This window comes from Corapipo altera, unplaced genomic scaffold (assembly GCF_003945725.1).
Source record: "Corapipo altera isolate COAL_440 unplaced genomic scaffold, ASM394572v1 49, whole genome shotgun sequence".
Classification (NCBI taxonomy): domain Eukaryota; kingdom Metazoa; phylum Chordata; class Aves; order Passeriformes; family Pipridae; genus Corapipo; species Corapipo altera.
Window position 1 is genome coordinate 14683250 of NW_020884879.1, and position 24562 is coordinate 14707811.

General features: G+C 36.3%; 1 protein-coding gene across 11 annotated transcripts in view; it reads left to right on the plus strand.

The window, feature by feature from the left end:
- The window catches only part of CSPP1 (centrosome and spindle pole associated protein 1), a 66801-nt gene extending 42421 nt beyond the window's left edge, over positions 1-24380 (plus strand). For 7 of the 11 annotated variants that reach the window (XM_027638795.1, XM_027638793.1, XM_027638792.1 and 4 more), the window contains 13 exons: positions 639-751; positions 1845-1994; positions 3264-3410; positions 4201-4305; positions 5401-5467; positions 6879-6999; positions 7665-7807; positions 8361-8501; positions 13815-13855; positions 15144-15207; positions 18931-19040; positions 19221-19371; positions 23539-23765. In XM_027638795.1, coding sequence (XP_027494596.1) covers positions 639-751; positions 1845-1994; positions 3264-3410; positions 4201-4305; positions 5401-5467; positions 6879-6999; positions 7665-7807; positions 8361-8501; positions 13815-13855; positions 15144-15207; positions 18931-19040; positions 19221-19371; positions 23539-23765 — 1580 coding nt within the window. Of the gene's footprint in view, positions 1-638; positions 752-1844; positions 1995-3263; positions 3411-4200; positions 4306-5400; positions 5468-6878; positions 7000-7664; positions 7808-8360; positions 8502-13814; positions 13856-15143; positions 15208-18930; positions 19041-19220; positions 19372-23538 lie in introns of all 11 variants that reach the window. The other 4 variants (XM_027638789.1, XM_027638798.1, XM_027638800.1 and 1 more) reach the window with 2 other exon arrangements.
- Positions 24381-24562: the final 182 nt, after the last annotated feature.

The following is a 24562-nucleotide window of genomic DNA, read 5'->3' on the forward strand; positions in this document are numbered from 1 at the left end:
TGCTCTGTGTGGTATCTGAATTAATCCTCCTATCTAGAGCTTTTGGGACTGTATGATTATGACATGTTTGTAACTCAGAGCTAAAGGAGGCCTGACGCTTCCTGCTTCATAGTACAGAAGGCACCTTATACTTCCAGAATTCAGTTTTCTGACTGCTTAGGATTTTATTTGCCAGTCTGGGGCTTCGTTTTTTGTAGCATCCTTTGCTATTTTACCTAAATATTTGTTCTATTAGGATACTGTGTTTTTAAGTAGTGAATAAACCTAAGGAACAGAACTATATGTTCTAAGAGTAATTGCAAGCAGTGAAGTTATGAGGTGTAAAGTATTTGCTATTCTATTAACTTGCAGGTAATATTTTTAGATACTAAACTGCAGATCAATCAGGAAAATATATGATTTTTGTAGGTGTTATTCAGTAAAAAAAAAAACTCACTTTGATATTATTAATTAAGCAGCTAAAACCTGGCAATATTGTAGGCAGGCAATGTAATAACTTTTAATCCCAGTTATAGTATTGAATTATGGGTGTCATAAGATACCTTTTGAAACAAGTGTCTTAGATTCTCCCTTCTTCACTCTGACTTGCTGTCTTAAATTTGCTTTGATTTTTGTCTGTAATTTTTCCCCTCCCCTAGGTTTTACATTTGCACAGGCCTCTCCTTTTGCTCGAGGTAATGTGTTTGGTGAACCACCATCTCCACGGTATCTGAAGCGACAGGAGTCATACAAGAACTTTCTTCGTCTACAGGTCAATGTGCACACCAGATATCATCTGATTAAATGAACTTTAAAAAGAGGGTTTGCAGTTGGAGCAAATCATCACTTGATGATGACCAAAGACTCCACTTACCCAATCATACCCAATTCTGTACACAAGAGGTGTAGTAAGAGCTATGTACTATCAAGTTTCTCAGATTTTGGCTTACATAATAGCATCACTTTTATAAGCATTTCTTATTAGTTGGCTTCTTTAATCCAGGTTCTATTTTTTTTTTTTCTAAGTACAGCTCTTCAAATACAGTATTGAATTCTCAAACTGTGCTTACTGTACAGGTTTGTGCACATAAATACCTAAAGAAACAAAGATGTTTGCCTTTGGAAGTTTACATGATGCACGCTCATCAAAACGAAATGGTGATCAGTGAGACAGTCACAGTGTAGTTATTTATTGATGTGTATATAAAACCCAACTGTTCTTCTACCAGCTTCTGTCTTCTGTCCGTAATACTTCACATTTAATCTTATGCCACAGGAATTAAATATCAATGTAATTAAATATCAATATTGAGGAAATCCTATATAATTTAAAAGAGTACTAAAGTCATACAGTAGTTTGATTTGGATCTCTTGAAAAGATAAAGGGTTTTTTTGTCTCTGTGTATGGGACTGCCAAAAAGACTAAAGGGCAGACCTTTAGCTTTAGTGAGTCAGCACCGGGTCTAAAAATACTATAATTGTGGAAAGGGAAAAGAATTGTCATGTATTTTTTGTTTGGTTTCCCATCTTCCATTATTTAATCAGTGAAGAAAAGTGTTATGCCAGCACATCTGGAGTAGAGTAAGTGTTAGGAAATACCCTGGGTTTATTAGTAGCATTTAAAACTAGTTTTCTTACTGGAGGATGGTTCTGTAAATAGTGGCCAAAAAGAAATAGTAAAATAGAATGTCATTTTAAAGGAGTTCTGAAACTGAAATGTAAGATAGGCCCTGGTATTCTTTCCGTTGCACCATAAAACTTTTGATTGTGGAAGTAGGTACTGCAAAAGGTCATGATGGTAAATGTTGTTTATCAGATTATTGCTGGCTATTAACAGTTAAATACGTCTGTGTTTTATTTTCTAGATTGAAGAAAAGAGACGTAGGGAAGAAGCAGAACGAGAAAAACTTAGAATGGAAGAAGAAAAAGAGGAAAAACGACTAGCAGAACAGAGGATGAGAATTCAAAAAGCATATGAAGATGAACAAGAAGAGAAAAGGAAGAAAGACGAGGAGGTGTAGTATTTTGATCCTTGGACTTTTTTACATCCTAAACTAACCTTTTGCAATATTTGTCATTTAGACTAAGAAGGTAAACTAAGCATTGTCCTGTGAATTGGTCCTTGCTTGTAAATGGGTCCACATTAGCCAGAGGAGAAGTGGAAGATTGTCTGCATTAACTAGCACATCCTTCTCACTCTTTATTGTGTACTATGACCTCGAAGTGGTGCTGTTACTGCTTCTTAGAAAAATTACATGGTTTTGTAAGTGACAGTTGTACTCTTCTTTCTAGAGGAATTTGGTGATAAAACCAATAAAAAGCTTTGTCAAATTGGTGAATTAAAAAAAAACAGCCCAGTTTTTGGCTTTTTTTATTAGCATCTTAAATCTAGCTCTCATGGAACTATTTGTATTCCAAATGTAGCTATACAGGAAGGTTTTGTAAAGCTTTCTTTTGAATTGGTAAAGAGATATCTTTGAGATAAGAATACTACTTGTTTTGGAAGAATGCCAAGCACATCTAATGAATGCTTTTCATGGAGGTAAATTCAAATCCAAATCAATCCCCATGGATTTAATTAAAATGTAAAAGCTTTATTTATCAGGTTTGAAAAAGTGAATACATTTTCATGATTTTGAATATCATAAATAATTGTAGGAAAAGGATGCAGGACCATCAGAGATGGAGGAATCTTTCAGTACCCTGCGGGATTATGAAAGATTGGTTCAAGATGTAGGACTTCAAGTTTTCTGAGAGAGAACACTTAGCTTATATTCTAAATTCTCCTTCCATAGTATGAGCAAGTTAGTTGGATGAGCCTTGTTTTCGGAATACTAGAGCTGGTCTGGTATAGAGTGGGAAACTTACTGGTATCATCGCTAATTGCAACCACAGGACTAAAATTGAGATTGAATGATAATTTTCTCTGTGGGCTAGTGATTGACTGGTGCATGTTTATGGTATGTTTTGTTTGAATCTGAATTTTTGGAAATCACTCCTGCAGTTTAGCCTTAGCTCATGGCAGATCTGGGGTCACAAACTGATGTTTATAGAAATTATTAGGAATTCTGTTAAATGATGTGAGCAAAGCCAGGACTGTGGATGTTTACTATTTGCATGAGATACTTTTTTAGTTTGAATGTTTGAAGTCAGCCTAATGAAATATGCTTTTCATTTCATACTAGATACTTTGATGTGTAATTTTAACTTTCCGAAGAAAACCAAAACAAAACTTCAGTAATTTTGAGTCTTTTTTTTACGTACTAATAATGTTTATGTTACAGCGAAGATTGAAAAATAAAGAAATAATTCGATTGGATGAAGAAAGGAAAAAAGAGGCAGAAAAAAAAAGAAAAGAAAAAGAAGAAAAGCAAGAGGAACAACTTAGACAATATTTTGAGAAAGAAAAGATGGAAGAGGAAAAGAAGATGGTATGCTTCAGTGACTTTCTAAGATACAAATACTTCTTTCTAACTTCTAGAAATAACTGGATTTTAAAGAAATCACATGATTTCTTATACCTCTACTTTCAGTGTTGTTCCCTTTTCACTTTATCAATCTGCAGTATACTTAATGAACAAACGGAACAGCTGATTGAAAAATCAGATATACTGCAGTGGAAACTTATCTTGCTGATCAAATTTGCATTAAGAAATAGTAAAAACAAGATTAATAATAGCAAGGTGCACTCTATAGTTGATTTTTATATCTGCAGTGAAGTACTGTGATCTGAATTAGCAGAGGTGCAAATACAAATAAAATTAGTTATACAGTGTAGAGGACTGGTAGGACTGTTTGTCTTGAACAATGGTGTTATTGATAATCTAATTATTTTTCTTTGACCTGGATGGTGTAAAAAGTCCATCACATAGAATTTTGATGGACAAAATTGAAGTAAATTATAAAACTGTCTCTCTTATAAAATTTTTACAAAATTTCTGTCTCTTCTCCAAAGTGGACAGATATAATAGAAGTGTCTAGAGGAAAAAAGATTTGCAACTTAAACATAAATGAAAAAGTCCCTAGAGCATAGAAAAAAAAAGGATTAAAACTGCTACAGGTGAAACCAAAATCATATTAAATAATTTTTTCAATAATTTTATGCATTTAAAAGCATTTTACTGTCAAATGAAAAACACTAACAAAACTCTTCCTGTCCAAAATAATACTTTATTCAGAAGCTATAGGAACATAGTTTCAGCCTTACTTTCCTCCTTGCAGTTTTCACGGCAATCTTCTCCCATCATTCCCACTCTTCAGAACAAATCAGTAAGAAAAGAAGAAAGGATTCCCTCTGCTGAGAGCCGTATATCTTACTATTCACAAGTATGATTATTGTAGCAAACTTTTAGTGGTTTATTTAAGACCATACAGTGTATGAAATCCTACCAGGTTTTTAATGGTTGCTAGTTATTACTGGAATGCTGCAGATAACTGGAGGCAGTCTTTACATTGATCAGTCTTGTAGCTCTGAAATTTAAAGTTAAATTTGATTCCAAGTATTGAAGACATTTTTTGGCCATGTGTTGTTTAAATTTTTTTTTCTGCATATGCATATTCTGTAGGGATGAGCACCTCATTTTGGACAGGACAGACACTGTCCAAGACCCTTACCAAGGGTCTAATGATCTCAAGATTTAGGATAAGAAAGATTACTTATTATGTAGCAGCTCATCCTGTTCACTCAGAGAACTTAGTTCAGGCATGAAGTTTAGTGTTGATTCATAGCTACAGACATTATTGTTTCATCTTTATGTTTTTGAAGGTACAAGAAGATTATAACTCCTAATATGCTTTGTATCTTCTCTGCATAAAAAATGAGTTACAGGAGTGGTCCTGAGACCTCTCATTTCTTTCATTTGGCAATCTTCCCTGGGACAATATTTTTTTGTTTTTTTAAATAAATTTCTCCTGTAAAGAGTAGATTAAATAATTGGTTATGATACTTGAATCTCAGTTTACACTTCTGTCTTTTTACTGAGAAAGTGTTTTTTGGGTTTTTTTTTTATAAACTGTCTGTATGAACTCAGCTAAATACTTTATAGTGCAGTTTCAGAGAATATTTTATGTTGGACTTTAAACCTTATTAAAACCATTGCTTTCCCTAAACGCGAAGAATGCTGTGGAAAAAGGTCTGTTTAGTTCTGTCTTAGCAGTACTTCATATGGGTTTGTCTAGATCTCTGAGTAGTGCATTACAGTAATATATAAATTTATAGTGGCTGTAAATACTATCCAAACATAGGAATTTGGATTATACATTTAAATATCAGATTTAAAAAACCTTAGGCATTAACAACCTGTAAGGTTATTATTCTGTCTTCCAATTGTTAATGTAAATTGAATGTAAAATAAGGAAGTAAAATGTACTATATTTTCTTTCTTTTGCGTATTAACATTTCATGTTCATTATAATCACTAGGATCCTGCACAGCCAAGAGTTCCTTCTCCACCTGTCCCTGCTAGAAGAAATCAGTTGCGTTCATTAGGTGTGTATCTGTCTTTATTACAAACTCACTTTCTGTTACAATAAAATTTTTCTCAGTTACAGTTCCCTTTCTTTCCTGCAAAGAAATAGTCTTTTAAAGTTTGCATTTATATGTGGATGTTTTCTCTGTCTTAATAATATCAGTGTATTAGTATGATATATCTGAAGTTTTAATGCAAAATAGAAATACATTTATTATGTATCTTCATCAGGAAAAGTTTTTTTGTAAAAACTCTTATAATGGAATAGTCTTCACGGGAAGTACTGGATCTCTCAGTCAGAACAGTCATTACCACTGTGACCAGAATATTGCAAAATGGGAGAGTTTTGCATTGGCTGAGTAATGGATTAAACCAACAATTGCAGTTGTAACTCTTAAATTCTGCTTATATTTGGTAATCTGCCTAATCCTCTGCTTGTTCCTCTTAGCTTTCATTGTTGGTTTTAAAATTCAGCTGTGCTGGGAGGATCTCCTTTTTATATGCTAGTTATCTTGGCAATATATGGGTGGAAAGCAGTAATTTTTCTTCTGACTCTTTTTTACTAGAAATATAAGAAATATTCTTTATATAAGAAACAACATATGGAATGTAGCAGTAAACACTGTCCTGTTGTGTCTTTTCCACTAAATGGGACAGTGGTTCTTAATGCGGCCATTGGAAATTGATTGACTCAGACTGTCTGTCACGAGAGAAATGAAGACATATGAATTAAGTCTTGTGTTTGAGGATTTAAACTAGTAAAACTTGCTTCCCTTCTGGGTTCTGGACACAGTCTAAAAGTCAGTAAAATATCAAATTACTAAGCATGTTATTTGGAAAATGAGGAATTTATTAAACTAGTTTAACTTGTGGAATAATGCTGTCGTGACCACAAAAAAACAGCTTAGACCCGAAGTGGGTCTAAAAAGTCAGCATAAGCACATACTAAAAATTGAAGTTAGTAGTTGACCACTTAAGACAGTCTGCACTGGACAGACAGATATTCCACTTTTGAGACAGGAAACAGAAATGAGGTTGTGTGCTTGCAGATACCACCTCAGTTCCTGTCATCTGCCTCTGGACCTCTGAGGAATGCGTAGGTTTGCTTATTTCAAAGTAAGGCTTTTTACTGGCAATGTCCTCTTGCTGCTATTTCATAGCTTTTCCTTTTTTTAAATATAGTGAAACATTTCCAGTGACTTTTGGATGCTTTCTGCTATTCAGGGAATCTGGTCCTTGTGTTGTCTCAAAATACAAGCTCTAATCTAATTTCTAGTATATGAAATGCTGCAATCCTTGTGTTTGTACAGTCCTTGTTTCAATTAACATTTCATTATCTCTGTTTTCTCTTTTTTTACCTTATGTTTATGAAGTAGACAGAAAAGTGGCTCTGACACTCTTTATTTTTAAATTATTTGTGCTAAATTCCAGAGGAAAGAAAGAACGTGATAAATGAATTATCAGAGATGAGGAAACAGCTTCGTAGTGAAGAAAGGCGACTGCAGGAACAGTTGCTAAATATGGCCACTGATGATGATGTACCAATTACACGGTAAGAATTTCATCTTCAGTTTTAAAAGTTAGGTTTTGCATAGGAACTTAGAGCTTCTGTGTATTAGTTGGCCAGTATACATGAGCGAAATGAGGATATAAAGATAGAACTTGTATATAAAATTATCTTCATTTTTTTCTAATGTGTATGGTTTTTTTCCAAGAATCTTGCTAAAGTTTATTGTCAGAATGGCTATACTGGTAAGATTGGAGGTTGCAATGATCTGCCTCAGAAAGAGGATGTGTAAGGTGGAATTTTATCTCATTACCTCTTTTCCTAGGGCATAATTTATGCCTGTAAAATGCAGTACTGCTGCTGTTGAATATGTTTTTGAATGCCATACTGCTGTGAAAGTACTTACTTTATTCTTGAAAAATCATACCCTCTTTATTTAATAGGTTTTGTTTGTTTCCAAAATGGATTAGTTAATTATATCAATTAGTTGGAAAAGACTCACCTGATCACCAGTCTTAGTCCTATTCCATAAAGTTTGAGGGATTTTTTTTAAGTTTTAAGTAGGTTATCCCTTTTTATAACAACTTTCAAACTTGTTTTCCTGTTTAGATAGATTTATTAAGGATAAAAGATCCAAATTTTATCAATATTATATTTCCATCCAACTCATTAATATTACACTCTGCTTGTTTTACAAACTTTTCATGCAGGAGGAGAGACAAGAATCCAAAGGATATATTTGAGAAGGCCAGACTTCGCCTGCAGGCCCCAGTAAGGCGACCTTCATCAAAGGAGGCACAAGATCCTGTCAATATACAGAATATCTGGGAATTTAATGAGCTTAAATACAAAGGCAGGTAGCTCTTCCTGTTGCTGATGAAGACGGGTAGTGAAACATCTGTTCTTTTCTTCCATCTTCCATTCCATCCAGTATTTAATGGCAAAAATAAAAATCAGGCTCTTCACAGCTACTGCTCAAACAACACAGTCAGTGAATGGCCTTCTGTATGTGTATGTATCTGTGTGGTCATTCCTACAAGTCCATGGAATTCACAGCATCCTAATGCTGTGTTTTCACTCGGAGCACCCACCTGTCTTCTAGTCCTTGCTGCTTAAACTTCCTGTGCATTTGATGTTATGGTGTTTCTGAAAGTAGACCAAATTAGATTTTTTTACCCACAAACAAATTATGGTTCTCTGTAACTTTCTGTTTCTCCTTTACCAGAAAATATATATTTTTAATGTAGAAAAATTGTGAAGTCATTGTGAAGTGGCTCATCCTCTTGGACACTGTCACCATTATTTTTAATGTGATTTTTTTATGACTTTCTAGCTATTTCTTCAAAAGTGCTTTTCAGAAATGTTGGTTTAGGGGAAAAAAAGTAAATTTCATATCTTTACTATAGATTCTGAAACGCGTATTGGCTTGAGGCACATGTATCCTGATCCTCCAAAAGATGACCAGACTCTAGAGATTCAACAGCAGGCACTGTTGAGGGAGCAGCAGAAGAAACTTGACAGAATGAGAATGAGGAGAGAAACAGAAGGTAAGGAATGAATGGTCTGAGATCAACAAAAATCAATGAAATTGTGTTTTGAATTTGATAAGAATTAAAACCCATGAGGTCTAGTTTTACTTCTTCCAAGTTCACTGTCAGCACTGCAGTACGAAACAGTAAAGCACCAGAATGCTGAAATTCTATAATAATGTAAACATAAAGAAATTGAGTGTTTGTGGGAGCTTTTGTGGTTTTATATTTGGTTTTGGGTTTAATTACTGCAACTGTTTCTCTTTGGTTCCCTGATGAAAGTAATTTAGCTAGTGCCTCATACTTCAGAAAAATGCAAGAGAGAAGTAATTTTGTTACTGTTTTTTAAAGAAAAATACAGAACAGGGTAGCTCTTCAGCTGATCTGTGATAAAAGTGTTAGCAGATAAGTTCCTTGAAGCAATTCTTGAGTTCCCACTGAGAAAGTAGATGGCTTTGAGCTGTGAATTGATTAAAATGCAGATGGCATATCTTTACTTTGCTCTCCTTTTAATGGATTAAATTTCTTTTATTTCCATAATCTTGGTTTGAGTATTTCAAAGTTTTGGCAACCTGTAGTCATAAACAGGCTTTGCTTTAGAAACCACATGTGAGATATCTTAAATACTTTAAGTCTCTAGAAGGAAAATGTTGCTTGTATTGCTTAATAGAGATGTTCCTAAGATAGTAAAATATTAATATTCTAACATGGTAAAATATTTTAGCTGCATATTGCAGAAAGAGCGAAATGTAAATGTAATGCCCCTTTTTTGCATGCTCCGCATAATTCCAAATGTAAGGTTCATTTAGATACCTTTTACAAACAGTCATGAAGGACCAATATCTCCAGTTATTTTGGATATTTAAAAATATAATGAGAGTTGCTTCAGCCTTCCCAAACCATACAAATGAACTTAGTTTTGCGTGCAAGATACAAATTTCTCAGAAAACTGTTTGCCTCTGTAATTCAGACTGGCCTAGCTAAATTTTTGAAGAGAGAGTAACTTTATTTCTGTGGTGGCTTAGCCTTTCCTAGCAGCCAAACTCCCACCCAGCTGCCCTCCTCCTTACATCCCCTCACTCCTGCTCCTTGCTGAGGTGGTAGGGGATACAGGAAGAATAAAGCTTGTTGGCCAAGCCATAGATGGGAAGGTTGATTACCAACTACTGTTGTGGGCAAAGCAGACCTGACTTGGGGAAAATTAACTTAATTACTCTAAACTTAAATATTTAATTACTGACTTTGAGTAGCAGGAAACAAAAAGACAAACATCAAACCCACATCTTTTCTACCCCCTTCCCCATACCGAGTTTCACTCTGTGCCCCTGCTCCCCTTCCTTGGTACCACCACAGGTTATGTTCAGTCCCTTCAATGATGCAATGAGTGGTGTCAGGCTGAGGCAGGGGGGAAATATGGTCAGTACATAGTGGTTTCTCTCTTCTGCCTCTGTCTTCTTGCACCTTTCCATCTGCTCCACCATGGTCTCTTCAGGTCCTGCAGGGGAATCTGCTCTGGCACCTGGAGAATCTCCTCCCCCTCCTTCTTCTCCAACCTTCGTGTCTGCTTTTTGTGTGTTTGTCCTCACTCCTAACTGACATGCTTTGCTTTGCTCTTTCTTAAATATGTTTTCAGAGGCACCACAAACTTGACTGATGGGCTCAGCTGCAGGTCTGTTATGACACTAGCTGTGCCTGGCACAGAGTCGTCCATGGCATCTTCTCACAGTGCCTGCAGTCCTCGCCTTGCCTTGGTCACCTCTGCGACTGCTTCTTAGACTTTTTTAGCCTTAGAGATGAGGTGAAAATTGGACATTAAAAAAAACCCTAACACAAACACACATGGAAGGAAAATAGTGATACCTTTCCATACTGGTTTAAAAAAATGGAGTTAGCTGTTCCTGTTAGCTGTTACTAGACCTATATGTGAGTAAGATCAACAAAATTGGTTACCAGGGTGTGAAGGGTGACAGTTACTTGCAGGGTGTTCAGTTCAGCTCCTCTTGAGCATTAAATATGATTCCTATTCTGTCTTGGACAGATGTGCTGGTGTTCAAGCAAATGTGTCCAATATTGCTTATGGATAATAGAACATCACAGTTGCAAATAAGCATATGTGTACCGTTTTCTGTGTTAATTACATGACTGTGAATATAATTTAATGTCTCAATGGAGTGTATAGGGTTGTCTTCAGTCTTCCCCTCTGTGAGATTGAGTGAAAATGATAAAAAATAGTTCACTAACTTCAGCTGAGATTTCTCTGGGGTGTGTTTCTGATTTTCCACCATTAGAATATTTTTTAATAGTCCAGTCAGAAAAAGGTTTCATATAATGTTGTCTGAAGAGGAACCTCCAAAATCTAGAAAGTAAATTTGCCATTTTCATTCATTTCGAGCATGTGCAGTCATTTTAGACACCTACTAATGCTAAATGGATAATGCAGGCTTACATGATGACAACCTGAAGAGGCCTTTCCTTGGACAACTTGTATTAGTTGCTAGACAAGCAGCTTATTTTTTTAATGATTTTCTACCGATGCTTCTAGAGGATCCTTGAACAGCTTTCTCTCCCTCTCTCTCATCACTTTACAACTTCATTTAACTTTATAGTCTGTCACTGAGCACTGAGCAGGAGAATTAGTTGCTATGTATTTCTCTGTTTATGACATATTTTCGTCAGAGGAAAGTTCATCATCCCCTCACTGAAAATAGATGAGTGGTTTTATTGTCTGATTTAAGGCAGAAAGGAAAATGAATTAGAACAGTATGTAATTTTGTACTTTTGCGTTATGGGCTGTAGTGGTGTACCTGTTTTCCCACATTATGTAAGTGTTCTTTACCTTACATGCTTTTTATACAGTTTCCACTGTCTTTACATAAAGGAGAAATATGTGGACTGTTAGTGGAACTATAAACTGAAAAACTAGTGATTTTAAATGTCCTCAGTTTTAAATGCTAGATGTATCCCTATAAATAAGACAGTTTTTTGCAGATTTCTGGACAATTGTTATTTCAAGGGATAGGAGGGAAAGGCAGAGGAGCAGTTTTGATGTTGTTGCACTGCAGTGCTGGGCTCTGCCTGACTGGAATATTATGTTGGGAATGGACTGATAGCCCATGTGCTCTGGTTTTTGATGCTGGAAGCTCACACAGCTTCACACAGAAGCTCAGCTACACACTGAATAAGTTTGCTAGACAGAGATGCAAACCCCAAAGTCTATCGTATTAAAAAATAATAAAATAAAATAAAAAAAATTTTAAAATTAAAATAAAATTAATTAAAATAATTTTAAACATTAATAAAACACTATTAAATGTTTTATTTGAAAACTTAACCTAAATAAGAAAAGTAACTTCGATTTTGCTTCTTTGCATTTCCAGCATGCATTAAGCCATTTTTACAATGACCTAATGATACAATGATATAATTGACAATGACCTAATGATACAATTTAATGATACATTAAATTTCAAGATGATTCTCTGTGCTCTGCAGAACTGAGGTTTTTATCCTTAGACAAGTACTTTCCTCTGTAGTGATCTCTGTCTAGTTCAGCCACTCTTGAAAGCTGCAAGAGTGGTGTGCTCAGCATGCTGAGTGTGCATTCACTCCTGGGGCTTTCTGCAGTCCCTGCTCTCGTTATTACACCCTGACAGAAGGCAAGAGAAATGATTTCATTAACAGAGTTGATTGTGACACATCATCCTCCTTGCTAGTCAGTTTGATTGTTGAGGTGTCCCACCTAGGGGAGAAGATCATTAGTCTTGAGTTCTGTTGATATAAGTACAACTGTTTAGTTATACAAACATTCCTGGCAAGCAGATGTCTGGAATATAGAGTAAATATTTTTGGAGTATCCATGAATCTTAACTACCAAGCAGTGTAATATTTAGCTTCACTGCATATAAATGAGACTCCTGACTTGCAGTCTAGCCCGTGATAAACTGCTAAAAATAATGGCAAAAACCAAATTAGGGACAGGAATTATATGGCTTGGGTGATCCCTAATTTTGGAAGAAATAATTAATTTTTGGCTCTCTAAGTTTTGAAATTTGATGCAGAATTGGTTTGTATTTCTACTTGGTTCATATCTAGTTTAAACAAAAAATGATAAATCAGAGAGATTTCTTTCCATTTTTGGGGTCTTTTGTGTCCTAGCTGGGAAGTTCAGATGGAGTTTAAAGTACTGCAGTTTAGCACTAGCAATTGCTGGTATGCTGAATACCATTAACTTCTGATTTTTTTTTTTTAATTTACAAATGTGTTTCGTGTAAGAAAAAAAATGTGACAGATAAAATTTAGTATGTGAAGATGATGGCAAGAAAACCAGAATATGTGTGCTAGGAAAGGGAGGATAATCTTCATTATAATAAGAAGGCCATCAACTTGGAGTTATTTGCTACACTTTGGAAAATAGATTTCTGTCAAAATGCTTTTTCATCTGCAGTACTTAACCTGTTGGGTTTTATGAGTACCACATTCCATTTGCATTAGGATTCAGCAGTGTACAGAACACTGGACAAACCCCCCATTTCTCTCTAGCTGTGTGGCTGGATTTTGTCGAAGATGCAGTAATTCAAACAATAAAGATCTTAAGGTATCAAAAACTGAAGCATAAGGGAGAAGAGAGAGAAACTAAGTATTCATGCAGCAAACTTTTGTGCCTCCATGTGTTGCTTTGATGGTTTAAACTGTGCTGCTTTCCCACAAATTGATGGGTTTTTTACATTATTAAGTCAGTACTTGGACATGACCTTTCTGTAACAAGTGTTTAGAATATTATTGTAAACATACCTCAGAGGTAGTTCTGACTGTTGCAGTATGGGGAACTTTTTCAGAATTCAGCACAATTTAGTGCAATTCTAGCATTTAGTGAAATGTGATTATAATCTTTTAAAACATGGTTTTCAGTAGCCACAGAAATGGTTATGCTTCCTTTTTCTGGATAACAAGTAAGGTTTTGAGTAAGATGGAAACCAGTTGATTTTTATTAGTAGTGAATAGTATGATTCTGCTGTGAAATGAATGTGACTGAATCCAGCCTTAGGGGCTTGCATGTGCTCAACATTTTCAGAAACAATACACTACAGATTTCTGTTTGATTTCTCTGATTCTGCTTAAATTTATGTAAGGAAACTGGAATAACCGTTGCATTCAAATGTTTTGAAAATTTGTTCATTCGTTACAATGTATGTAAATTTAAAGGTGTAATGCATATTGGTCTTCATTTTTGTAATTGTATAGTGATAAAACTTTTAGGGTGTTTTGGTATTAACTGTCTTTATGTCAACACTGTCATTTTGTCTCTTGTCTATGTTGCCTTTGTTGATCAAGATGACTCTGCTTCTGACAGCTACCCACAAACCATGGGACTGGTAAGAATAAAACAGGATTTGTATTTTATTGCTTTTTTCAAGTGGGAGAAATATTGTGTCTTTCACTGATTTGGAGAAGAGAATTAAATAACAACGCAGCAAGCTTACTTACTTCTCTTGCTTGTCCATACAATGAGTAACAGCCTCTTTAAACTTGACATACAAGTTATGTTTGTGTGTAGAGAGAGCCTGATTCTTTAACTCCCTTCTTTTTATGTTCATCGGTATGTATTTTATATTCATACAACATTCAGTTGTTGCTTGGGGAGATAATTAGTAGAAAAAGACAAGCCAGAAGCAGTTGCTCCAAATTTGGGTGGTTTAAGGGATGGACTTGGCAGTCAAGAATTAAGTCTGTTGTCTCAGATGGGATGTTTATTCTCTGACTTGGAGAAAAGAGCAAAAAGAAGTGCTATCAAATTGGAATTTTGTACTAACCCAAGCTAAAGGATAACAGAGCTCAATTGTGTTTCATGGTAATGTGAAACCATGCAAAATAGGAGACTGTGCAAGAGCAAAGACATTAACCTTGAGGATAATACTGTAACTAAATGCAGAAATGGAACAGTTTTTTGTTTAAAAAAATAATCATCTTAATGCACTTTATAGTTGTAATTTATTGACTGAAATTCTCATTCAGAGCAATACTTTGCAGTAAAAGATTCGTTTCCTATTGTTCTGTTCCCTCTGATAGTTTCTACTACTTTGATTTTAGAGTGGTTTTCAACATAAATTATTCCACAGTAGAATTTCTGTAACAAATGGTTGCATTTATGGAGTGAACTAGGAGTGTTGGTCTTAGGGCTTGCTGCTACGATGAAGAAATTTGTTATTTTAATGCTTTAATGTCAAAGCTTGTATGTGGTGGGATAAGCGAAACATAAGGAATCATTCTTCATTTGATCAATACTTCATACAAACCTAAAGTGCAAAGCTCCCCTCCAGCACTGACTGTTCTGAAACTCAGATGGAGAGAGAGGGATCTATTTCTCAATAGACATGTCTGTGTTGCACGAATCACCAAAACAGCTGCCATGTGTGGGCAATTTCAGCAAATGGGATTACTACAGAAAAGTAAAATAAAGACCCTAATGCTTAAAGGGAATATGAGTTATTTAAAAATGTATTGGGTTTGTAGAAACCTAAAGTAAAGAATAGTAGAATATAACGCTGTAGAGCTGCTCTTTACTTTGTAGAAGTTTGGCAATTAATTTATATTAATTATAATTTGGCTCCAGAAATATATTGAGGCCTCTGAATTTCCATTTATTCTGTTTCACTTTTGTAGTTCAGGAATGAATCTAATGAATTCTTGAAGAATTCACTGTTGGAATCAGATAGCGCTTTTATCGGTGAGTTCATACCTCTCCTTAACCATTTTGTGAGTGTACAAACATGTTATTCAATGCTGTGTCTCTTAAATGATTATTACTGTTTTAAAAGTTACAGCGGTTATAGGTATCGTGGTTGGTTTAAAGTATTAGAAAAATTATGCCTCCAAATTAAAATGCAAATATTTATGAAATTGTACTGCAATAAATTTGCGTAGATCACCCCTAAAATTAATGATGCTGCCTTATACCACTTTACATCCTTTTATGAGAAAACATCTTTCTCTGCTCTTTGTGCCTTGTCTGGGATGCTAGTCTTGTCTAGGAGCTTCTTTTGACATCTTCCCAGCTTTGGATAAGGAAAAGCTAATATTTGTTCAGCAAATGTGTTACAGCGGTAGAGTATACAATGCTCTTCTGTTGTTCTGCGGCAAATAAAATACTTTATTGGCAATCACAGCTTACAACTGCAAGCTGTCCATAGTGAAATACAAAAGTCTTAGCAGTTATTTTCGCTGTTATTCTTTTGATTTACAAGGATGCTCAATTTTAAGTATGATTATATGGGTATAATAGTGATTCTCTCTAAATTAATCACTTTTCTGCAGTCCACCTATTATTTCACTTGAAGCATCATACTTGTAAATATTGTTGCGTTTTCATCATCTGAAGTAGATGATTTTTAGTTTTAAGATTCTTGTATAAAGGACTGCCTCATTCTCTTACGTCTGCTTATTCAACCTTCATCTGCATGTATGTATAAGTGCTGTTTTATTTCCATTCACTAGAAATAATAAGGCTAGAAAACCCCAATCAACTCAGGCATCTACACATTATTTTCCTTTAGCAGGCATTACAGTATCTTGAAATTTCCTTCGTTCATTTTACAAGGTTTTTATTCTGTGCTGTAGGGAAGATGCAGTTGAGTTCTGCTTTTTAATGAAAGTAGATGATAAACTGATGATTATTATCTCTGGCTTTGGTTAAAAGCAAAATTTTTCATTTGTAATGTATTCAAGCTTATTCTGTTAACATGCAAGTCCTGGAGTAGAGGATAGAACCTGGCCTTGGGAGGGGCACAGGACGAGGCTTTCAGCCTTATTCAATGCATTTGGTACTCTTTGTAGTTCTGCAATGCCTTCTTTTTCAGGTTAGGAATAGTACAGCCCAAATGGGGAAAGGATGCTTTAGGAGAGCCCATCAGTCTAGAATGTGGCCGAATATCCTAAGTCAAATGCTCTGTGATTGCATTTAATAAGTCTTGCAAAGCTGGGTCTTTAATAGGTTGTCTTTCATGAATGGGAACGAGCATTTTTGAATCCTAATTGTTTCCCATTAGCAGTATTGTGTGGATAAACATCCACACTATCTCCTTTCATCTGCTCTGAATCTGCCACCTGTGTAATGAGGTGCTCTTGGTTTTGTTCACCGCTTTCACAAGGTTCATGATTTTTATAGTCCTCTCACCCTTTTCGTTTTTCTCCCCATCCAGCTGGTACTTGCAGCTCAGTGAGGTGATGGAGTTAACCTATGATATTATATATTTCCCCCTTTCTTTTCCGTTTTATTCCCAGATCATTTAGGACCGTGGTGAAAACCATGTTCTCTAATACTGAGCTGTAGGCACTAAGTAAAACTGTTATCCTTTGCATTATTTGGGCTTGACAAATTAAAATTCTGAATGTGAATCTGGTGACTTCCATCCCTGACTACCATTATCTGTGGGCTGCCTTCTCTGTGAATCGTGCTGCTCACATTGTCTGAGGGTCTTTTGTGAAATACTTGGGGTATATTTTAACAATGTTTTTCATTTCCCAAGAGGAGTGTAACACTACCCTTTGTTTTTGGTTTTTTTTTTTTTTTTGACATGGGTTTAAAATCCAACTCATTTTTGACATCTATTATGTCAGCATTACAAATGAATTTATCTCCCAGGGCTCAGAAATTTGAGGCAGTTAGGAATAAAGAGGTTCATCAGTTTCTTTTTTTCCTTTTTTATCTCACTGGAAACCCTACAATCATTAGTGTTAATGCAGTGATTTGAAAGCATCTCTCTGCAGCAGTATGTGAATGATAGATGTTTACAGGAACAGGTAGTATCTTACACGAATGACATGCTAATGGTACAAATAAATTCTACTTTATCTTGTACTTTGTTTCTGTTGTCATAAATTGACATGATTAAACCATTTTTTATACTTTGAGTAATAGCACTAATTTGAATATAGTGAAGTTGAACTGATCTTGTAGCTGGAATTCTGATATGTGGATTGTTAGCCATATACCATTTCAAAATTACGCTTTGATTTTTTTCACTGAAACGTTTGTGATAGGAGTATGAGTACCTGTGATGAAACTGGGAAGGGAGAAGAGGAGAGGAGAATAAAATTTTTGTTTTTAGAGAAAAAACAACTGGTAATACAAAAGAATTTTTTAATATCTCTTTGTTTCTCTGAATTTGTTTCGTATCAATAAAATGTATTTTTCAAACCTAAGTATTTCATTTTTCAACCAAAATAATTGTTTAATTGTTACTTTTAGAATTTACACCGATCTGTCATCTTAATTCTTTTACTTAGTGTATCATACCAGACTAAGCACCTTTTCAAAAGGTGACTTTGTTACAAAGAGTAGTTGGTTTAATGGATTCTATACTGATTTTGTTGAGCAAAGTCCTTCCTTTTCCTGGGAGTATCAGTCCTTGAAGGTGCTAGAGGATCTGAACTAGGAATGAGAACCCAATGTTAGCAGCAAGCAGCAGCAAAACCATAAACCAGCCCCCAAGCAGTGGTTACTAGTCCTGGAGAAAAAAAAAAGTACCTGTTTGAAATAGTTTGTATTTGAAATAGTTTCCAGAATCAGCAAAAGAAAGGGAAATAGACAAGACAAGTGTGAAGCAGAGAGGTCACCTTAGGGTTCGTTTGTATTATAAAAATAGATGAAACTCCCTCCACTGTAATATGATACAGGTAGGATAAAAAAAATTAGTTGTTTTTGTATGAACAGATTCTAACAGTTTATTACAAGAAATCGCTGAGATATGACCAAGGCTGTGTGATTAATGCATAGATTGTGTTATCATATTCTATGTAACATTATCATTCTGTGTAATGTTATTATGTATTCCATGTAATATATTTCCATACATAATTTATTACATGATTGTATCTTTTTATGACTCTAATTTGCCTAGTGTTCTCTCTTTCGAGCAAACAAACTTGTTTGAATACTCATTTTTCTCTAAAGGTCTAGGTATAAACAAGATGTGGTGAAGTGAGGTGGGTGGTAGATTTGCAGGATGCCTTATCCTTATATAGAGTTATCTTGATATATATCATAGAATCACAGAAGGGCTTGGGTTGGAAGGGACCTTAAAGGTCATCTTGTTCCAACCTCTGTGCCATGGGCAGGACATCTTCTACTAGACCAGGTTGCTCGGAGTCCCATCCAACCTGGCCTTCAACACTTCCAAGGATGGGGAGTCCGCAACTTCTCTGGATCACCTGTTCCAGGAATATTTCTGGCCTTTGCTTGAAGGTCATCCCTTTCTGCCATTGTGGTGCCTTGTTCTTTTGTCTGAATCTGAATTATCACTGGCTTTGTCCAAGATGTCCTAATGAATACATGCCTTGATTCCTGTGATGAAATCAAATACAGTATATGGGCTCATTTCAAAGCATAAGCAGGTTTGAGCACTGTGTGGTATTTTGATTTCTTTGCAAATGATTTCACCTGTTTTTCCAGGTGCTAACGGGGAAACATTTCCTGCCTTAGAAGAAGTTAATTTATTACCACAACTTCCATCTTCTGCAAGGGAGAGGAGACGAATGAAGCAGAAAGCTTTGGAGCGTGCTGCTGTACGTATGATAACTGGCTTGGCTTAAATATGAAGGTGGGCCACAGATCTAATGTCAGACAGTTCCTGTGGTTCCTATGGTGTTATAGATCCAGAGAGAGTACATATGTAACTATTTGCCCTTTCAAAAAGGGTGCTGTTTAACTGAAGGAATTGTGCCTTCTTTGATTTTCTGCAGGAGGATGTTCCAGCAGCCCAGACACCACTGCTGCAGCCTGACAGCCTTAGTTTGCACTCAAATTTCAGCCTCGACGTTGATCAGTTGAAAGGCAAGAATGAGGAACGATTGCACAGACTGACTGAGCTCCAGCAGAAATCTGCTTACTTGGGTATGCTCTGTGTAGTAGAGATGATGTAGTGAATACTAATTAATTACAATAATTAAAGGAACAAATAATAGGCTGCACGTAGTAGAACAGTGAGGAACTGGATCAAACACAGGAATTATTTACAGAGTTGTGTAGCTGCTGCAGGGAGTTCCCCAGCAAACTTCAACACAACTCTTTTAGAGTAGGTTTAGAGGAGGGTAGTAGGAAAAGATGCTCTAATTCCTGTCTCATCAGCCACTTATACTTGTCCTGTCTGTCCCACTGCGATGTGTCACTGCTGGCAGTAGGGTGGGGATATCCAGCTGCATTGCTGAAATATTAGTGGAAAGAAATGAAATGCCTGAGTGATGAATGGTTTTGAGGTGCCTGTGTGAGTTTGTTGGCACTCCTGGGAATCAGATGTGTGTGGTCTAACCAGAATGAAGATATGCCAGAAAATTGTGTATGGTGAAGTACTTCAGTTTCTAGTAATGTAATTTTCTAGTGATTGGTTAATATAAATGAACATTCAGTATTTAAGGTTGATATTGATACCTCATTCACTGGACACACACTGGAATTCATTCTGTGTTTCTTATCATATAATACATCAGACTGGAGTCATCTTGGAGCTTCTGCACAGGCTGACTGCCTAATCTAGATATCCTTTGTATATGAAGTACTAGTCATGGCAGCCATTAATGGCTTGTAATTCCTCATGTGGGTTATGACCCAGATTCTTTCATATGAGTCTGAAATCTCCCTTTTTTTAGGAGGTGGTTGCTATGCTGTATAGGCAATTACAGTATCAGTATCCTTTTTATAAATTTAATGAGAGTACAGATGCTGGCAGTACTTTTGATTCTGTTGCTATGGGTACTCTTACAAGCACTTCATCCTTTTTTTGTTTGCTTTAAACATCTCACTGTGATTTTTAAGTCACTAAAAAAACCCCATTCATATTAATTTTTTTCTATAAGCTAAATAAATGCTTTACTAATTTTACTCCACTCAGATATTTTTGCTATATGAACTTCTTTTACGTCTCTGCGCTTACTCTTATCTCACCTCTTTTATAATTTCACTTCATACCATATGAACCACACTTAATTTTGTTTGCCTTCTGTTTTTCATGGTCTCCAGAGCTTCAACCTCTAGTATATAATTTTTATATGTGTATGTGTGTGCGTATATTTGTATGTCTGTATGTAACTTGTTCTTTGGAACACATGGGGACCATCACTCATCCTTACCATATGTGCTTCTTGAAAAGGTAGCTAGAGATGCTCTTGCTCAGCTGTGGTCATTCAGGCTGCACTGCTGCCTGCCTTCCTGTTCCCTCCTCATGCTCAGGGACATTACAGAAAAAATGAGTGAAGCCACGTGGTTTTATTCCTTTTCCATAACAGTTTGATAGAACCCTTGTAGCATCCTTTTGCTTTCCCAGCAGCTAGGACTGTTATTTTTTTCTCTGCCCTCAGAGACACTGCTGTAAGAAAACAAATCTGTCAAATATATAACTAAGGAAATGTAACTGGTTATCTTCCCTTTAAATGACCAGAGATGACAATTTACAGGCTTAGATAAATTCTAAATGCTGATCCTGTTGGCTAAATAAGGAGGCTCTGTGCACAGCAGTTCACTTTCCCCTCTGGGACTGATATGGGAATCCTAAAACCATGCTAGTATTGTTTTCTTAATTGGAAAATTAGAAAAATGGAGCCAGGCCTCCTCTGCTGTTTTAACCCATACAAAAAAAAACATTCCCATCAACGCAGACTTGGTGAATCCTTTCAGTGATGGACTCTGCCAGCCAGCAGATACTTTCCCAGCGAGCAAGGTGGGCATGTTCCTAACTGCATAAACAAGAGCAGGCTTACATACAGAAGAGAGAATTCTCACAGATTTGGGCACATTAGGTATGTGGCTGAGACCCTGCTATGTGTAAGAGAAATTGCCTAAATTGCTCGAGACTTTTTAGGCATTTCTCTGTAAGTAAAGGAATGCCAGAGCTTGCAATGATCTACAGCAGGATCAGGCAGCAGCACTGGTTCCTGGTAAGTGCAGACTGGCAGATGATGTCTACTTGAGGTGCCAAAGGAGTTTGTTCTCATTGAGGGGCAGGATGAGCTGTAGTCAGTGTTTTGCTGGAGGATGCCACTAAGTTTCTAAATCAGTATTCTATGCAAAGGAAAGAGCTCTGCTTATCAGAGCTCTGCAGATACAAACTGAATTATCAAGTGGCAGCTCCAAAGAAAATGCTTTTCATGTGTCCCAATTAAGAACAGCTTTTTATGGAGTATCCAAAGTGTTGAAATTCATGGTGAAGGAAGTTTTGCGCTGTAGCTGATCTGTGGTGCTTTCTAAAAGCAGCGCCAAGTGATTCTGATATAGTGTTGTGCACTATGATCTTATCTCTGTTAAAATAGTTGTTCCTACCTCTGACATCTGGAAGATCTAAAGGCTTTGTCTTTAAAGGCAGTAATAGTTTAGCTTGGGGAAATGCAGCTTTCTGGCCTGGATGTCCAGTTTGTCTCTTCTCTAAACAAATGTGTTACCTTATATTTATTGTTTCTAAGTATCATCTCTTGAAGCAGCAAAGAGAAATTTAATTTTCTTTAGGTATTACTTTTTCTGCTATGTATTGTTTTTAACCTCACCATAACTTACGTGTGTGAAAACCATGGGTTCCAATCCACAGGAGAGTTCATTTGACCCAGGATTTAGGAGGCAAAGAGGTTTGCTCTGCCAGCTTTAAGCACTGCTCTCACTTCTAATGTTACAGTCAAGTTTTGTTTTAACTAGACTAGGAAGGCTTGGAGGATGATCAGATCAGTGTCTGTATGATGTGACAGAACTAATGATTTGGTGCCAAATTCTTTTAGAACAGGAAGTAATTGGCATTTTGTTTGGGAATGTGAAATCCCACCTCGGGCATGAAGAGAAAAACAACCTTTGCTCCCATTGTATGTGGGGTCGTGCAGTTTCTATCCTTCCCTTCACCTATCCACACCTGGCTGCTCCTTCTGCAGGACCTGAGTTCTTGTGCCTATGCTTAAACCATCAACTTTCAAGTTTTAATGAGAAGATAAAGAGAAATTTTGGTTTAAAATCAGATTTTAAAAAGTCATAATTTTTTTCCAAAATAAAAACCTTTAACTTTGGAAAAATCATGCAAATGCTTTAATTAAATGACACAAATTGCTAAAGGGAATTATTTGATCACTACATACAGAATTCTTTTATATTTTGCTTGAATTAGGATGTTTCTGCAAAACTTTTGTGATTTTTTGTTTTTTCCTAAGCCAGAATCTTTAAATATTTTTCTGCCCACCTTAAACACACACCAACAAACCAGAACCTCTTCATTTATGTGACTCAGCTTTAAAGGGGAAAATATTGCAATTTTCAGATGTTTTAGGTGTGTATCTGGGGATCGTGTAATTTTGTGGTTTATATACATAAAATGTTGTGAAGCCAAAAAATGAACAGCACAGAGAAATTGATACATTTATGTATAATAAAAATTTGTTGTTTTATAATCCACACTAAGAACTATTTGTTTAAGGTATTAGGTATGTATGGTTGCTAACAGAATTGAAATGAGTGAAGTTCAGACCTCAAATTCAAAGGCAAGGCAGTTCAGCTTTTTTTTTGGTGGGGTTTGTTTTGTAGCTGGAAGATCACAACTTATCCAGTTTGAGAGTGTCGTTGCATTGAGGTTATAAGCTGTGCTGGACTGTGATACACTTGCATTTACATGGTTAACTAGTGATGAAATAATTCTTCCTGAGTTCTCTCCCGAGTAAGAGACTGACTATACAAGAGTGTTGGGCCATGCCACTGTAATTTAATGGCCTTATTTTTAAATGCATTTTTTAGGCATATGTGCTCTGACAGATTTGAGTTTTCCTTATATCAGGAGCTTTTGGGGAAGCCAGAACCATCTACTGAGTCCATCCACCTTTGCCTGTATCACCCCCTTGTTGACCTGGTGATGGGGGTGTGGAGCTGTTGAGGCTCAGTTCCTCAGAACATCAACAAATGTGTCTTAAGTAGAAGTAAATGTGATTTACGACCATTATTTATGCATTCTTTGCAGACAAGCAACCCTGTTGAATGTTCTGGTAAGATGTGATAAGCTTCTGTCCCCTTTATCACGTGTGTGTTGCTCTCCTCCTTTCCCAGGTGATGACATTTCCTTAGGAGATGTGGATGATCTTTTGAAGCGCCCTCCATCCCACACGGGCAGACGCCCCAGTTCTGTTGACACGGTCGCGACAGAGCCCTGGCTGCGACCAGGAACTTCCGACACGCTCCAGAGACTGATGGCTGAACAGTCAAACCCAGCAAAGCTGCCGCCGGAGAACACGCTCCCGCTCGGTTGGCAGGGCCTCTCCACTGCGCACGGCTGACTCCGGCCTGGGGGAACCAGCTGTGCCTTGCGGCCAAGGAGGGACCATCCAGCACTACCGCACTTTCCAGGGTCTCCTGGAGGGAGAGTTCTCTTCCGTGTACATAGCGTGGAGTTGTGCGTGTGTGTAATTTAAAATAGCAATAATAAAGATTCAGACACTGCAGTGTAATGGAGAATGTAGCATAGGGATGTTTTCTATTCCATGACGTGGGAAGCGGAGGAATAGCTTGTCGGCTTTTGCACTTTTTATACAACTTGGTTTCAGCCTCAGAGCTGGTCTTACCACAGATACAGTGTGGGGTGTGTGTGAATTTAGTATGAAATCAAAGTTATTTTTTAGCTTTATAGTCAAACTCCAGAACTGTCTGGAACTAGAGTAACCCAAGAGCAGAGGGGCATTAGGTTTTTACCAAAAGAGTGAGTAACTTGGAGAAGGACCCTTGCTTTTCATACCTTTTGCATGGAAGGGCAGAGAACATTTCAATGAAAAAAAATTATTATTAGCAATGTGTTGTATGTTCCCTAACTTATGTGCTGAAAAGATATAAATTGTTGCAAATATTTATGTTTCTGATTGAATGAAGAGTCAAAATAAAGTATTTTGTTACTAAAATTATTTTTGTTACAAAAAAAATGTGAAAGCAGACTTCAATTTTCTTAATTTATCATTTGATTCAGCTTACATTTACTTATGAACAAACTGTCTTCAAAGAAACAGGAAAACACATGGAAAATTTGTTGATTAAAAGCACAGAGCTTTAAAAAGGACATGTAGAGATGGAAGTAAGATTTTAG